This window comes from Lissotriton helveticus, chromosome 4_1 (genome assembly GCF_964261635.1).
Source record: "Lissotriton helveticus chromosome 4_1, aLisHel1.1, whole genome shotgun sequence".
Lineage (NCBI taxonomy): Eukaryota > Metazoa > Chordata > Amphibia > Caudata > Salamandridae > Lissotriton > Lissotriton helveticus.
The window spans coordinates 939773290-939789682 of NC_136063.1; the positions used below are offsets into that span (position 1 = coordinate 939773290).

At 43.8% G+C, this 16393-nt stretch overlaps 1 protein-coding gene across 18 annotated transcripts in view; it reads left to right on the top strand.

The window, feature by feature from the left end:
* The window catches only part of EPB41L3 (erythrocyte membrane protein band 4.1 like 3), an 860969-nt gene that overhangs the window by 563812 nt on the left and 280764 nt on the right, over nucleotides 1-16393 (top strand). For all 18 annotated transcript variants that reach the window (XM_078687549.1, XM_078687552.1, XM_078687558.1 and 15 more), the window contains one exon: nucleotides 12325-12543. In XM_078687549.1, the coding sequence (XP_078543675.1) occupies nucleotides 12325-12543 (219 nt within the window). The remainder of the gene's footprint in view (nucleotides 1-12324; nucleotides 12544-16393) is intronic.

Sequence of the window (16393 nt, forward strand, 5' to 3'; positions counted from 1 at the left end):
TCCCGCCTTCTCTTCCATTGGCTAGCCCTATAAATGGAGGCTAGCCATTGGAAGAGATGGTTGTCAATCACTCTTTCCCCCGTCACAACGCGATTCGGGGGCGTTTCCGTGTCTTTTTTTAAGTCCCGCCCTCTCCTCTTCCCATTGGCTGGAATTTTACCTTCCAGTCAATGGGAAGGGGAGAGCACGAAAAACACGCCCTCTGAATCCCAAAATGACCTTGTGTTTGTATTCCGTTCCATGCACTTCGTTGCTTTGGTTTAGTTGTGAGAAAGTGTCACTATATTAGTGTAACACTTTTGGCAGTTCAATGTCACTTATCAGTACAATTAAACTGCCTAAATGTCACACCTAAGAACTCTGAAAACTACGAAACGAGAATGTTTTAAGCATATTGTAGTTTTGACTTAATTTTACTAAACAAATGCGCTTTAAAAAAGTAAATTTCACCTCAAAAACTAATCTAAAATACAACCACCCTCATTTCGTTCGTTTTTAAGAATTCACAGGTAAATTGCGAAGGACTGCGTCGCACACGTGAGCCTTGTTTTATTTCAGCTAAAAAGTTATCCTTCTGCAGGAATCGTCTTTCCATTGCCAAATGCACAATTCGAAGTGCGGCATTAGTAGTTCTCTGGTTTTAGCAGCTGCTATGTCCGCTTTCTATGCCTACTGTAAACATCCCTCGATTGCGCGTCTCTTTTCTTCCTTTTCTCGCGAGAGGTCCTCAGAGCTATGTGAATTCTCTGGGCGGAAGTTCTTTCTCTTTCCGGCGGCGGATCTCAGGCGAGCTGCGAGATGAAGGTGAGCAGCCGGCCCTGGCAGCCAAGACTCTTATGGAATCGGGAAATGTGGTGGTCAGCGGGTTGAGTTGGTCTTGGGGGTGATAACCGAGAGCCTTCGGGGACCTAAAGCGCTACGCTGAGTAGGAAGGAGGCGGATGGCGTGAGGGAGCAAGAAAAGCCGGGCTCCCTCTCCAAGATGGCGGCCTCCTGCAGTTTGAGGCACGGGCTACAGACATCCCTTGGCAGGAGCAGACGGTTCAACAGGAGGCCTCAGTATTGGACAGTATGGCTAGGGGAACTACAGATCGTGCGCTTAATGCAGCAAGGTGCTTTGGTATCCTGTACTGTACACATTTACCTGTAGGCAACGCTTGTGGTAGACCCAATCTGCCACGGAGGTAACGGTGTGTAATCCTGCTTTTTAAGCAGACGTTCTGCTCTTAGAACAGGTACTTGTCTAGGTTATAATCTCTGCTTGTGACTTGACACTGTAGTTTTTTCAGAACTGCTTTGTTATATCGGTGAAGAATGGTAACGTTAGGGCGAGTGCCAAATTATAGTGTAGATACCTCTTCGTTTCCCCTGGAGCTGTCAAGTCCATGTTTTCTTTTTTTGGTGTTCGGCCAAAGTATTGCTCTTTTTAACACCCAAAGGCAAGCGATTCTCTCATCTACAAAAGCAATTGGGCGTGTTATATACGCACGCTGTTGGTCTCGGCTGGACATGTGAACATCTGTCAGATGTACACACCAGGGCGCGTTTGTTTGCCACAGCTTGATTATTGTAAGCAGTAGACGTGGAGGGCCCGTCATCTTAGCTGTCATGCTATTTAAGCACGTGGCAGTTGAATGCCACGTGTTTTTAAGTTTCAGAACCGAATGCATTCTCCATTTGTTTTTCTGTGACAGTTGTGAGGCCAAGGCTCCTCGTAGGATTGTGGTGAAACTGCATGGAATTGGGGTTGGCGTGAACTACGAGTAAGTCAGTACACTCGGTAAAACTTTGTTAATGATGTGTCTTTTGTGTGCATTAGCTCAACATCTCCTTTCCGGCCACTGGCTGCCAGAGCTCATCGAAGTTGACGATGAGCGCAAACTCCGAACTTTCTATGAGAAGCGCATGGCCACCAAAGTTCCTGCTGATCCCTTGTTTTGTGAGGTGTGGAGGGTGGGGTTCCAGTGCCTCGAACAAAGAGGCAGGAGGCGCACAAAAGGGGTGTTGCAAACTCCAGCATCTGTTCCTAGGCCTGGCAGCCCCAAGCCGGGAGAAGGTGGCAGTGACGTTAGCGTACTTCTTATGTTTGCTTTATTTCCGTGGAATTTTTTTCAAGTACCTATATTTTTGCAAAGAAATGAAGCAAAGGGAAACTTTTCACTCCCATCTCTTTTGTAAATGGTAATTTATCCCTTTTTTAAACCCTTAGTTTAAGAAGTGTTTGTTAAAGAGTAACACCACTCACCTTTTTATCGAATTGTCTAAAACTATTTAAATATTCATTAAGCATTGTAGATCGTAACATTGGGATTCATGTTTAAATCTTCTCTTCTTTGGAATACTGAACATGGTGGGGTAACAGTTCAATGTTTCTGAAGAAGTCAACAATGATGTCATGTGGCAACCCAATGACCCAGCTCTGATGTAGAATAATGTATGACGTTGATGGTGGCTAGGGGGTGAAAGGACAATCCTAATACAAATGGTGGCGCCAGCACCTCACCCTGGAAGCCACATCTCCAAAAGTTTAGGGTACATTGGTGTTAGGAAGATGCGTGGGCACAGAGTTTGAACAAGTCTTAAGATGAAAAACGCAAAGTGAAGCTCTGCATATTACATATATTATTGCTTTATAAGGGCAAAGTGTCGTTTTAGTGTAAAATTGGCGTTTTCTGTTTGGAAGAGGTAATTGAAGTAAATCATATGTTTATTTAGATTGATGTCCTCTTTGAAGGAATGGTAGAAGCCATTTTGTTTGCCATATAATTCCTTGGGTCTATTTTAATTTCTTTACAGGATGTAGTGGGCGAACTGTTGAGTAGGTGCCACCTGGTGGAAGCTGCACTTTCCAAAATTCCAGGAGCATGCGCAATGTCACTATAAATAAGCTAATGGCACTGGCCATCACATGTTGCACCACTTTTAACATTTTGACATTACATTTTTTTGTGTGAATTCGGCCTAATTTATATTTTTACATATGTTGAGTTGTGGTGGTTTTGAGAGTGGGTGTGTGTGTGTGTGGCTCTGGGTGTGGGTGTGTGTGTGTGGCTCTGTGTGTGTGTGTGTGTGTGGCTCTGGGTGTGTGTGTGGCTCTGGGTGTGTGTGTGGCTCTGGGTGTGTGTGTGTGTGGCTCTGGGTGTGTGTGTGTGTGTGGCTCTGTGTGTGTGTGTGTGGCTCTGGGTGTGTGTGTGTGTGTGGCTCTGGGTGTGTGTGTGGCTCTGGGTGTGTATGTGTGTGGCTCTGGGTGTGTGTGTGTGGCTCTGTGTGTGTGCGTTGCTCTGGGTGTGTGTGTGTGAGGCTCTGGGTGTGTGTGGCTGGCTCTGGGTGTGTGTGTGTGGCTCTGGGTGTGCGTGTGTGGTAGTAATTGCTGTCTGCTGAGCTCTTCCGTAGGGTAAAATAGGTCTCACATTTGCGAGAGATTAAGCTATTGGCAATGTAAATGACAATGCCATTTATTTATCTGTTTTCAAAACCAACACATAAATACAAATTTTGTCATTTACAATGCCAATAGCTCGAACTTTTGCAAAGCCGAAACCTTGCATTGTAAATGCTTGTTAGTTGTTGAGAGGAAGCTGTCAACCTGTCAGGGTGCCGGCGGACAATATTTTCTCCATTCTAGCTGAACTCCACCTGCTATATTTATGAAACACCAACGACCCAGTGCTGACGTCTGTGCTTTCAGTGGAACCGCCATCACATGTGTGGGAGTCATTGTATCTTTTTGTTTGTGTGTCCAATATTTCCAAGCTTTCATGCATTGACTTACAAAAAACCGCATCAGAATTCCTGCTCTAGATAGGGTGAGCGGTCTGAGGTCCTCACTCGGATGGTCCCTTACTCCAAAGGGCCTCTGAAGGCAGCTTTTAGTTAGCGGAATCAGCGACGGTACTGCAATAGGAAAGATGACTGTCCGCCTGACTCTAGGACCAGCAGGCCACCGGGTTAGTGGACATGATATTCAACCACATATGTGATGGAGTACCCTGTCCGCTTATATCTGAATCAGGCGCTTATTTCTTTTTCAGTGTGAATCTGTTGAAGATTTTTATGTTTTGCATAGGGGGAGTTCTTTGTATTCCACCAATAACAGACGACAACGAGATGCTGAAGCAGTGCTGAGTATTCTAGTAAATACTGGGTGCTCACTTTGACATCTTGTCCTAAGTCCAAGTCAGTGGAAGAATGCTTCATAAATATGTGTATGGAGAGTTTATAGCAGCTCCGAATATTTCTTGAAATTGGACTTTTCTCGGGAGAATGACATGGTAAGCTTTCCTCCAGTGGGATGGAGGCTTCCAAATGCACTGTGTGTGTATCTGTCCTTTGGTAGCATGCCTCGCTGTGACATTTGTTACAGATAAGTAATTTGTTTCTTTCCTAGTCAGCCACAAACTGGCAGGAAGTTCCTAACCATTGGCCTCAAGATAGAAAACAGGCATACTTAATTTACCAGCAACACAAACTCATTTGTTTACCAAGTGCTGTGCATTACAAACCCACCACATTTTTTTAAGTTAGCAATTTTTTTTCATCCCAACCAGCACAAATAACTAAAGGATCTCAAATTCATGTATAGTTCCCACAGTACAGTATTGAACTTAGATCATTGCCTACCTTGGTAAATTAATATTTACTCCTTTAGTATTGTTAGTGCCAATGTGTTATGTAAATACCTACGGTTAGTGGCAATACAATAATAACACATTTATCCATTGCCAAGTGACAATTCAGTGCCTATCTGTAGTATAATAGGTGACGAATGCCATTGAGAATACAGTAGGTGAAGTTGGTAGCAAAAAACGAGAAAGAAGGTACATTATTTGTTCTATTTAAAATGAGTGAGTAACTCAGTTAAAAAAGCATAAAAAAGAGACAAGATCAACTTTGGCCAATTTATTTCAGTGGCCTGGATCTGGGCGAATATTTGACTGTAATAGCAATGGAAGATTAAAAAAGGTTTTGCTAAGTCTTTTCAGTATATTTCGAAAAATAAAAAGATATTTCCACGGCAACAAATGATGAAAGTAATCTGATAACATCTCTTCATGAGATCTTTACCAAAATGCTTAAAAGCTTAGTTCCACCAATGACATGTTTCTTAGAGAACTCATTCTGCCTGATCTTAAAGAAGTTCACGGAGACGTCATGAGCTACCTATCATGGCTCCCTATTGCCTAGACTCTTGTGACCCATCTGTGGCCACTTCCAATTCACCAATACGTTTTTACGGGCTCGGCGACGTCACCACGAAGTGGGGAGGAGCTGCGATCCGTATTGTAGCGGGTTTCTCGTTCGTGCTGGATACATTTTTCTTTGCTCGTGCATTTTCAGTGCGCTATTTTATTATCTGAATACTGATTGGTCGTCGCGGTGCTGTTTTTTTAGTAGTCTTCATGTGATAGGGCATATGTAATGTTAGTCGGCCATTTTTGGCATATTCTGTGCGGTTACGCGCACGGCAGACCATTAATTTTAATTAGGAGCTGTCAGAGTGCCCTTGTAATGCAATCCAGATGGTGGGAGCGCGTTCACCATTCTGCATTGCATGTATAGGGCGCGCGTTCGTCTGCAGCGTTTTTGGGGCTGAGAAATGTGGACGTCTATTGTATTGAACTTTTATGTGATTTATCATTGCTCTTTTATTAGCAGCCTTGGTTACACTAATTATGATAAGAGTCCGAGTGCCTAGAACATTGTCAGGGCTAATTTTGTTGTTTCCAGTAGCTATCTTAGTTCTGAGTTAGAATATTAATCTCGTGACACCTTGTGGCAGATAGGGGCTACTGCAGGGATTCGGTGCAAAGCAAGTACCACTCTCGACGAGTATAGTTTTTTTTCCAGCCGGCTTTAGCTTAACGGCTTTGTATTCGTGAAAAACGGCAGTGTTAAGTGCACATTAGCGGACTCCCAGCTTTTCATCCTGAACCACACCTCATAGAATGCCTGGTGAATGAAGTGTGCGCAGTGTGTCACGAAGACGGCCAGAGGGACTGGTCCACGTTTTAAAAAGTGAATGGTGACGCAGTTAGACTATGCACACACAATCTAAGGGGAAGACAGAAGGTGAAAGAACTTGGGTATCGTACCGGCGGCATCAGAGCTAGGAGCGAGTTGGTGAGATACGCGTGTTTAGATTGTACTTGTAATCAGTTCAGTTTTGTATGCTTGTTAAACTTTTGGTTATAAAAACTGTTTGCAGTACCCTTGCTGCCTTCAGTGACAAACCACAGGATGTCTGTACTCGCCATAGAGAGATAATAATGAACAGCTTTGATAGATGTTATGCGCTATAATTGTCATGGAAATGAAGCAATATTTTATGGCAGGAAAGAAAGCACTTGCGAAGGAAGAGTATGAAGAATTACTGGCACGTTAAAAACAATTCACAGACGCATTTCCTGTGGGCGGGAGGGCACGACTCCTTAGACTAAACAACGTGAGAATATATTTCAAATGTTTAACCGCTTCATGACATAATAACCATTATAAACACTAAACTGCCTGCATTAATCCCTCCCCCAGATGTGGATGGGCTGACCTTAACGTGCGCCACTCTTGCGGATTCCATAACAGTTTTCTTTGTTTACTTGCCATAATTTATACGAGCCTGGCAACGGATTACTTTCCGTAATTGATTAGATTGTACGTGGTTAACGATCACAGCCACACTGGTTTAGTTACAGGTTTGTGAACCGCATCCCCAGGCCTGCTGCACCCTAAAAAGATTAATGTTGGCTAACCTTTCCATTTTACAGTAAATATGTGGAAGAGAACTGTGAGTTTAAGAGCCTGATTTCTTCTTGGCACGCCGTGTTCACAGACAACCAGTACTACCACTACCAGTACCACCACCACCACCAGTACTACCAGTACTACAGCCATCAGTACTACCTCTACCACCACCACCAGTACTACCAGTACCACGACCACCAGTACTACCACTACCAGTACTACCACTACCAGTACCACTACCACCACCAGTACTACCACCACCAGTACCACCACCAGCAGTACTACCAGTACTACCACCATCAGTACTACCAGTACTACCACCACCAGTACTACCACTACCAGTACCACTACCAACAGTACTACCACTACCAGTACCACCACCACCACCAGTACTACCAGTACTACAGCCACCAGTACTACCACTACCACCACCACCAGTACTACCAGTACCACGACCACCAGTACTACCACTACCAGTACTACCACTACCAGTACCACCACCACCACCAGTACTACCACCACCAGTACCACCACCACCAGTACTACCAGTACTACCACCATCAGTACTACCAGTACAACTACCTCCACCAGTACTACCACCACCAGTACCACCACCACCAGTACTACTAGTACTACCACCATCAGTACTACCAGTACTACCACCACCAGTACTACCACTACCTGTACCACCACCACCAGTACTACCACTACCAGTACCACCACCACCACCAGTACTACCAGTAGTACCACCATCAGTACTACCAGTACTACCACCACCAGTACTACCACTACTACAGCCACCAGTACTACCACTACTACAGCCACCAGTACTACCAATACCACCACCAACAGTACTACCACCACCACCAGTACTACCAGTACCACCACCACCAATACTACCACTACCAGTACTACCACTACCAGTACTACCAGTACCACTACCACCACCAGTACTACCACCATCAGTACTACCAGTACTACCACCACCGGTACTACCACTACTACAGCTACCAGTACTACCACTACTTTAGCCACCAGTACTACCACTACCACCACCACCACTACCACCACCACCAGTACTACCACCACCAGTACTATCACTACCAGTACCACCACCACCAGTACCACCACCACCAGTACTACCACCACCAGTACCACCACCACCAGTACTACCACTACCAGTACTACCAGTACCACCACCACCACCAGTACTACCACTACCAGTACCACCACCACCAGTACTACCAGTACTACAGCCACCAGTACTACCACTACCACCACAAACAGTACTACCAGTACCACGACCACCAGTACTACCACTACCAGTACTACCAATACCAGTACCACTACCACCACCAGTACTACCACCACCAGTACCACCACCACCAGTACTACCACTACCAGTACTACGGGCAGCAGTACCACCACCAGTAGCACTACCACTACCGGTACCACCACCAGTACTACCACTACCAGTACCACCACCACCAGTACTACCACTACCAGTACCACCACCAGTACCACCACTACCAGTACCACCACTACCAGTACTACCACCACCAGTACTACCACCACCAGTACTACCACTACCTGTACCACCACCTCCAGTACTACCACTACTACCACTACCAGTACCACCACCACCAGTACTACCAGTAACACCACCACCAGTACTACCACTGCCAGTACCACCACCACCAGTACTACCACTACCAGTACCACCACCACCAGTACTACCACTACCAGTACCACCACCACCACCAGTACTACCAGTACTACCATCAGTACTACCAGTACTACCACCACCAGTACTACCACTACTACAGCCACCAGTACTACCACTACTACAGCCACCAGTACTACCACTACCACCACCACCAGTACTACCACCACCACCAGTACTACCAGTACCACCACCACCAGTACTACCACAACCAGTACTACCAGTACCACCACCACCACCACCACCAGTACCACCATCACCAGTACTACCACCACCAGTACTACCAGTACCACCACCACCACCAGTACTACCACTACCAGTAACACCACCACCACCAGTACTACCAGTAGTACAGCCACCAGTACTACCACTACCACCACCACCACCACCAGTTCTACCAGTGCCACGACCACCAGTACTACCACTACCAGTACTACCACTACCAGTACCACTACCACCACCAGTACTACCACCACCAGTACCACCACCACCAGTACTACCACTACCAGTACTACGGCCAGCAGTACCACCACCACTAGCACTACCACTACTGGTACCACCACCAGTACTACCACTACCATTACCACCACCAGCAGTACTACCACTACCAGTACCACCACCAGTACCACCACTACCAGTACTAACACCACCAGTACTACCACCACCAGTACTACCATTACCAGTACCACCACCTCCAGTACTACCACTACTACCACTACCAGTACCACCACCACCAGTACTACCAGTAACACCACCACCAGTACTACCACTACCAGTACCACCACCACCAGCACCACCACTACCAGTACTACCACTACCAGTACTACCAGTACCACTATCACCACCACCAGTACCACCATCACCAGTACTACCACCACCAGTACTACCAGTACCACCACCACCACCAGTACTGCCACTACCTGTACCACCACCACCACCAGTACTACCAGTACTACAGGCACCAGTACTACCACTACCACCACCACCAGTACTACCAGTACCACGACCACCAGTACTACCACTACCAGTACTACCACTACCAATACCACTACCACCACCAGTACTACCACCACCAGTACCACCACCACCAGTACTACCACTACCAGTACTACGGCCAGCAGTACCACCACCACCAATGCTACTGCTCACCACCAGCCATCAGTGCACAATTTCTACAGGCAGTCACGGCCATCAGTACATGCATCGATTGTTACACATCCACAATTAAGTATTGTAGCAATCTCAGTATGGTACACTTTAGTTTTAAACATATTCATGTAAAAACACAGCATGCCACCATTGCTACAATTACTATCTAACACACATAATTCCACTACACACCACATTAACACACTCCATAACACTTAGCAAAAATACATTACCATTTACTATGCCATTAGCTCAAACTCAAATAAATCCGAGCCCGATTGCATTTCTAATGCTTGTTATGAGTGGCATTCACAACAGAACATAACATTCTAAAATATTGCAAACGGGGTAGTGCTCAGTGCAGGGTGCTTTTACCAGCGTTGTATGAAATGGTGTGCTCATGTTTAGCTTTAGTTCATTGAGTACTTACTCGAACATTTTCTTGGCTTGTTCCTTAATGGGCTTCCCATGACTTACGCCAAGGCTGGGCTAGAGTACATATAAGCCTGCTTAGTCAGATGTGCCATTATAGTAGACTTAAATGTCGACTTTGTGAATTGCAGTTGTCTTGCGCCTATGTGCATGTTTCTTTTGTGTTGTTCCTTTTTAAATCCCTCATTCAATTTTCTTTATTTCCACCAATTTTTTAGTAATTATTGCTCATTTTTGCACTTCTTCCTCTTGTCCCTCCAACATTTACAAATGAATTTGATACTTATGTGTGCAGAGATCTCTTGCCAGCAGGGCGATGATCTCCATACAGAAAAGATAGGAAATTCAGTGATCTCCAGCCAGATGTTCATAGAATCCATTTTTATAAGTGGTACTACTTTACATACTCCAAAATAGCTTTTGTTAATATGCCTCTTCCTGTGGTCTGAATGCATTAACAAATCACGTGTCCACATTCATCCATAACTTTTATTGTCAAGCCTATGTCAGGTTTCGAGATCGCCGACATTCTGGTGCCGTTCCCGACATACAAGGGAGGACGAATGTAGACGTGCATGCTGGCTAATGAATGTAGTTTGGGGGTTATATATGTCCGGTTAACTATTGAGCTGAACGGCCGTCATTCCAAGTTGTGATTCACCCTCTATTTGATAGTGAGTTACTTATGCCCCATTATTTCTGAAAAATAGCATATTGGGCTTACTACGTTCCTGACACGAGAATTGCTTGAATTCTAAGGTGAATTTCCTAATTTTTTCAAGTGCCCACTAAATTATGGAGGTAAATACAATTAGTCTATGCTCTATTGGAACTCTCTCTGACTCTGGAGAAAGAAGGTTGCTTATACATAAAGTTGTACATATTCATTCTAGATGAAGAACAAGAGATATATATATAAGAATGTGTGTTTTCCTTGAGAATTATTCTATCCCTCTGATCGCTGTGTTGGAACCTTAAGAGATTATTGAGCCCTGAGGAAGTTCCGAAAGGAACGAAACGTGTTGGCTGATGCTTTTTAGAGTATGAAAAATAGAGGACTTAATTTTGGCAAAATTGGAAGCTTTCTGGACTTTTATCTTTGATGCACCATCCTTGTTTCTAAAAGTTTGTATCTGTCTCTACAGTGGAGCATTTGTGTGGCAAGCTCCGGATGCATTGTGCACAAACTACATATTAACAGATGTACTTTGAAACTGAGGTGCCTAACAGTGGTCAGCCACACAGTTTGTATTTTAGAATCTATGTCCAGGTGCCTTTTAAATTCCTTTGGGGGTACTGCCCTTTCGTATATTCAACTTTTCCTCAGTTTTGCTTTATCCACAAATACAAAAATATTTCACATTACTTCCCTGTGTAAGTGGCAGTTATTGCATTTCCGGTTGGCTGGTCACTCTATGTGTGAAATAACTTAAACGTCAGTGTCCCGAGCATGTTTGTAGTTCCTAATGATCTTTGTCAGGTTTACCCCAAGAGTGTGCTTGTTCTAGAAAATACCTCAATTAAAAATGTATTAAGTGGGGTTGGGGAAAGGAAATGCAGTATTAAAGTGTATACGTGTGAATGATCAAAACATCAGTTCATTATACCGGATGGTCTGTTATGCTGAGGTAACCGAGATTTTAAAATTAACAACAAGTTTCTCTTGATCATTCCTGTTTTCTGACATCCTTCAAAACCCAGTGATTACAAGATGGTCTGCTTTGCTCGTTTTTTGTAGACTGCCAATGTCAGTATTATATATTGCCGCTAAGTATTAGTCTTTAAAGTAGAACCACAGAGAGAAAATATAGCCATCAAAGAGGTTGATGGCCTGCTACAAAAGTGGTGACATAGTAGTTAAGATAGTAATCTAGCTGTTGTAGAATTCTTAAATGTTTTCAACTGGAGAAAAAAAATCATTAACACTAATAACTGTTGAAATATAAAGCTTTTGTTGGTGTCATCTGATGAAAGTGATGCCCTTACAGTTTATCATAGGATTTAATCTGTCCCATGTTGATGGAATTTTTGGCAAATGTGTTAAAAGAAACTAGAAAACTATGGTTGATTTTATCAATGCCTTATGGCATAAAATAATGTAAATGAGTGAAGATGCCACATGTAAAGCAGCAAAAAATAATATTTGGCTTCAAACTCACAAAAACTTCAAGCAGGGCTGGGCAATAAACAGAAGAGGCCTAACATTTAAAGTGCTGTGTTGACTCCACTGTCCTCCGTTTTCATTGTATTCTATTTAAGATTTCTTCTCATTCCCTCTCACAGGTACTATCTCTGCCTGCAGCTTCGAGATGACATAGTCAGTGGGCGCCTTCCATGCTCTTTTGTGACAGTGGCTCTCTTGGGGGCTTACACAGTTCAGTCAGAACTGGGAGACTATGAGACCGATGAATATGGGAGTGATTACGTTAGTGAATTTCATTTTGCACCAAACCAGACTAAGGAACTTGAGGACAAAGTAATTGAGCTACACAAAAGCCACAGGTAAGTTAATTTTGTAAGATAGAATCTTAAAATATAATTAGGTAGGGCAGCTCTGGCATTTAAGATATTGTTTAAGGGTTCTTCCCAAATGGTGCAGATCAAGTTTGTAAAACATGTGTCGTAGAACAGAACCGATACATTGTTTGGAAAGCTGAATGTAGGCACTTATAAAAGGTTTTATTTAGAACTTGCTGGCTGGGAATGGCTGCCCTGTGGCCGTTTTATCAGGGAAAGCAGGGCAAATATGACCTTGACAGATGGTGTCTTAATGTTAAACTGGTCTTTTCCGGTGTGGCTCGAATTAGTTAAGGTGGACATTACGTATTTCGAGCTGTGCTTCTGGATAGCCATAGTAGAAAGACTTGTGGATCTGAAGCAAAGTCCACTCAGTTGAACAACATATTTTGATGTATTCCATTCCTATTCTCAGGATGACATTCTAGCTAAATGTTTCTGAGTCTGATTTTCAAGGATGTACACTTCAAAGCTCTGTGGTTCTGTCTGATATGGTGAACTTTGTGGAAATGCCTACTTTTCATGTTGTTTTTGATTTATGATTACAATGTGCACCCCTTTTTGGGGGGATTCGGCAGAGGAGATGGGGTCTCCAGGGCCTATTAAGGCACATGGAGGGGTGCTGTGCGCCTCCCTCCCCATTATATACAATTTGCCCCAGAGGGATGGGGTCCCTGGGGCCTATTAACACTCAGTGAAGGGATCCATGCTCCCCTCCCCTCTTTTAACATGATGGCCCTGGGGGTTAGGGTCACCAGGGCTCCCAAGGTCTCGGAGGTTACGACTATAAGCCCACATCCCCAAATCCAATGTTTTGCACCGCGCCTGGGCTCTGGCTCACCCATTGGCAGAGGGCTCAATTGTAGCGCTGGAGCCTTCACATTTGTTAATTTTTCTGCGTATTTATGAATCCTCTGTGTATAAATGGCAAAATTAAAAAATATTGTGGTCTCAGGCGTGGTCCTTCTGGGTGCCCATCACCAGACCAAGGTGGTCAAGATATCCTTACTCTGCCTCCATATATCTTATGTTTACCTTTTTTTAGGTCGCAGACCTGAGTCCTGCGATGGATGCCGCCACATCCTTGTTGATGTGGTGGCAGCCAATCAGATTGCATGAGAAAAACAAGGACCCCCTGGGTAGTGGTTATTGAAACTCCTAGGGCAGGGTAAGTAAAGTGTATGTAAAAAATTCCTAGGCAGTCTCAACGGTAGACAGCAATTTGTGTGGACCCAGCGGTAATAGGACAAGGCAAACAATTTAAAAACAATAGAACAATCATTAATTAAAAATTAACATGTTTTTAATATACTTGATAAAAATCATATAAAGAACAGGGCAGTTCAAATTATATGACAGTACAATAAAATTATATGCAGTTAATACATACACTAACACATTATATAATCTTTATACATAAGGAAGACACCATGTAATAGTCAGTGGTGCCCACAACCAGGGTGAAGAAACAGTACTCGACGCGCGTTTCGGCGAAAACGCCTTCTTCAGGAGCCACAAGATTAAAATCTGTAATTACATATAAGGAAAGTTATAAAAACACAATACTAAATTGGCCCATATTATCAAATTAAATACTTTATATATGCAATTTATAAAAACAATGCAATGTTTTAACACATGTAGTTACATCACATATTACCTATATCCTAGAACAAGAAGGCCCAACATACATATTTTGTGTCTAACAAGCTGAGTGATCCACATTTATCAAGACAAGAGATTGTTAAGTACTCAAAGGTTCGTTGATTTTTAAGGATACATCTCTGTATAAACAGATTATTTTTAACGACTGCATTGGTCAGATATATAACATACGATATTGTTATAAGAGAAAATAGTATCAACTTACTACTGACCACAGGAAAAAGCAACACACTGATATCTTCTAGTGGGTGGCAAGAACACAATGTACCTAGAGAACGAATAATCTCTATGTCAAAAGTACGTACAAATTAGTGTGACGTATCATATGAATACAGAAAATTGCATACATATCAGAATTGTTGACACGATGAGAAAAATTTATAATAAGTCACATGAACACAAAAAAGCTGCCGTACCGACACAGAGACATGTAGAATACTGACACTTAATCTGGGATGAAAAACACACATTCTATTTAAAAAGATCTATTTACCTTCTGTGATCTCTCACGGGATTTAATTCTTCGTATTAATACCATGTAAATCCATCATCAATCATCAATGGTAATAGCAGGCGTTAGTGACATATGTAGCGATTGACCATTGATGATTAATAACTCTCGTCAATCGCTACATATGTCTAATTTGAGTGCCCCTCTATTTACAAGCGCCGTATATTTCTAATTCGAGCGCTTCTTTATTTTTAGCCACTATCCCGTGAATTACAGAAATCCCACTATTTTATCATTCAACGTTTGGTCTCCGAAGAATACCGACCACGTTCTTTGGCTTCAGGTAGCTATTCACATTTACATCCTCGAGCAATACCAATAGCTTTCAAGCAGTGAGTGCAGATATTGACTTCTGGTCATTACTCTTTTTACCCTTTAGATCCTGTATAGCACCATTTCTTGCCGCTTTCAACTGGATTTACACGGTATTAATACTAAGAATTAAATCCCGTGAGAGATCACAGAAGGTAAATAGTCCTTTACTAGCTGCCATAGGATCATAAGTAAACCTGTTTCAGCTATTAAACCAGATCTGTCTATATTTATCGACCATAGATATAATTACATTTCTGTAGTAGGGGAATCTCTGTTATAGTCATAATCTAGTGAATAGTCCCGCCCATGTGCGTGGACCCCGGAGCAATCAAAAATAATCTCTTACAGTGTCAAAAAATGCAGAAATGCATAGACACTTAAGAGAGAATTTAAAGACAGATAATGCAGCCAAAAAGGCTACACTGTCCAGTACTTCAACTAGAAATTCCACCACAAAATCCACAAAACAGCAAAGCCTGTACAGATTTCCCTTGCTTAACAGCAAAATCCCTCAGGAATGATAGAGAGAAGAACCTGGACAGACAAGCCCCATAGGCTGCCATTATGTGGCTTAAATAGGATACTGTGCCTTTAAGGAACCTTCCAGAACCTTCTCCCAGTATCCCAGAATGCATAGCAGGTCCAACTTAGTTTCAGTTCTTTTTTCCGGCTCCTGCAAGCAGGACCCTGGAGCATTGAGCTCTCCCTTTTCAAGGGTTTTGTTGGTGTTTTTACACTAAATTCGATTTTTGGTGCTTTTAAAGTACTTTAGTGACTTTCTTCTTGGGTTCCTGCACTCTTTTATTGTCCATAATGCCAGCATTATTTGACAAATGTCCGGAGTGCTCCAGGAAGAAGGCCAAGTCAGACCCCCATGAGGTCTGTATCCTCTGCCTTCCCTCTTCCCACATCCCTGAGGAGTGTGTGATCTGTAGAGGCTTCTCCGGAAGGACCCTGAAGGACAGGCGAAAAATCAGACTTCAGGGACTTGAAGAAAGAAGATTGAAGGCACGAGGTGGGTCAGGAGGGGCTCCTTCTGCCCATGCTGAGGCCTCTGGGGGGCTCCCCAGGGGCAGGAAGTCCAGCCCGCGCCCAAGATCTCCGTCTGGGTCAGTTGCGATGACCACGACGTCGAGGGGAAGGTCCACGACCAGTTCCCGGTCTCCCCAGGGCTCTGGGTTGAGAAAACGTCGCCCGTCGACGTCGAGGGACGTGTTCCGGCCGCCGTCGAAGCCGGTGTCGATGTCGTCGCCGTCGGCGTCGAGTGGTCGACATCGGAGGACCCGGCGTCGGCGCTCGCCGTCGAGGCGACACCGCCGTTCCCACGTCGAGGACATCGTCGTC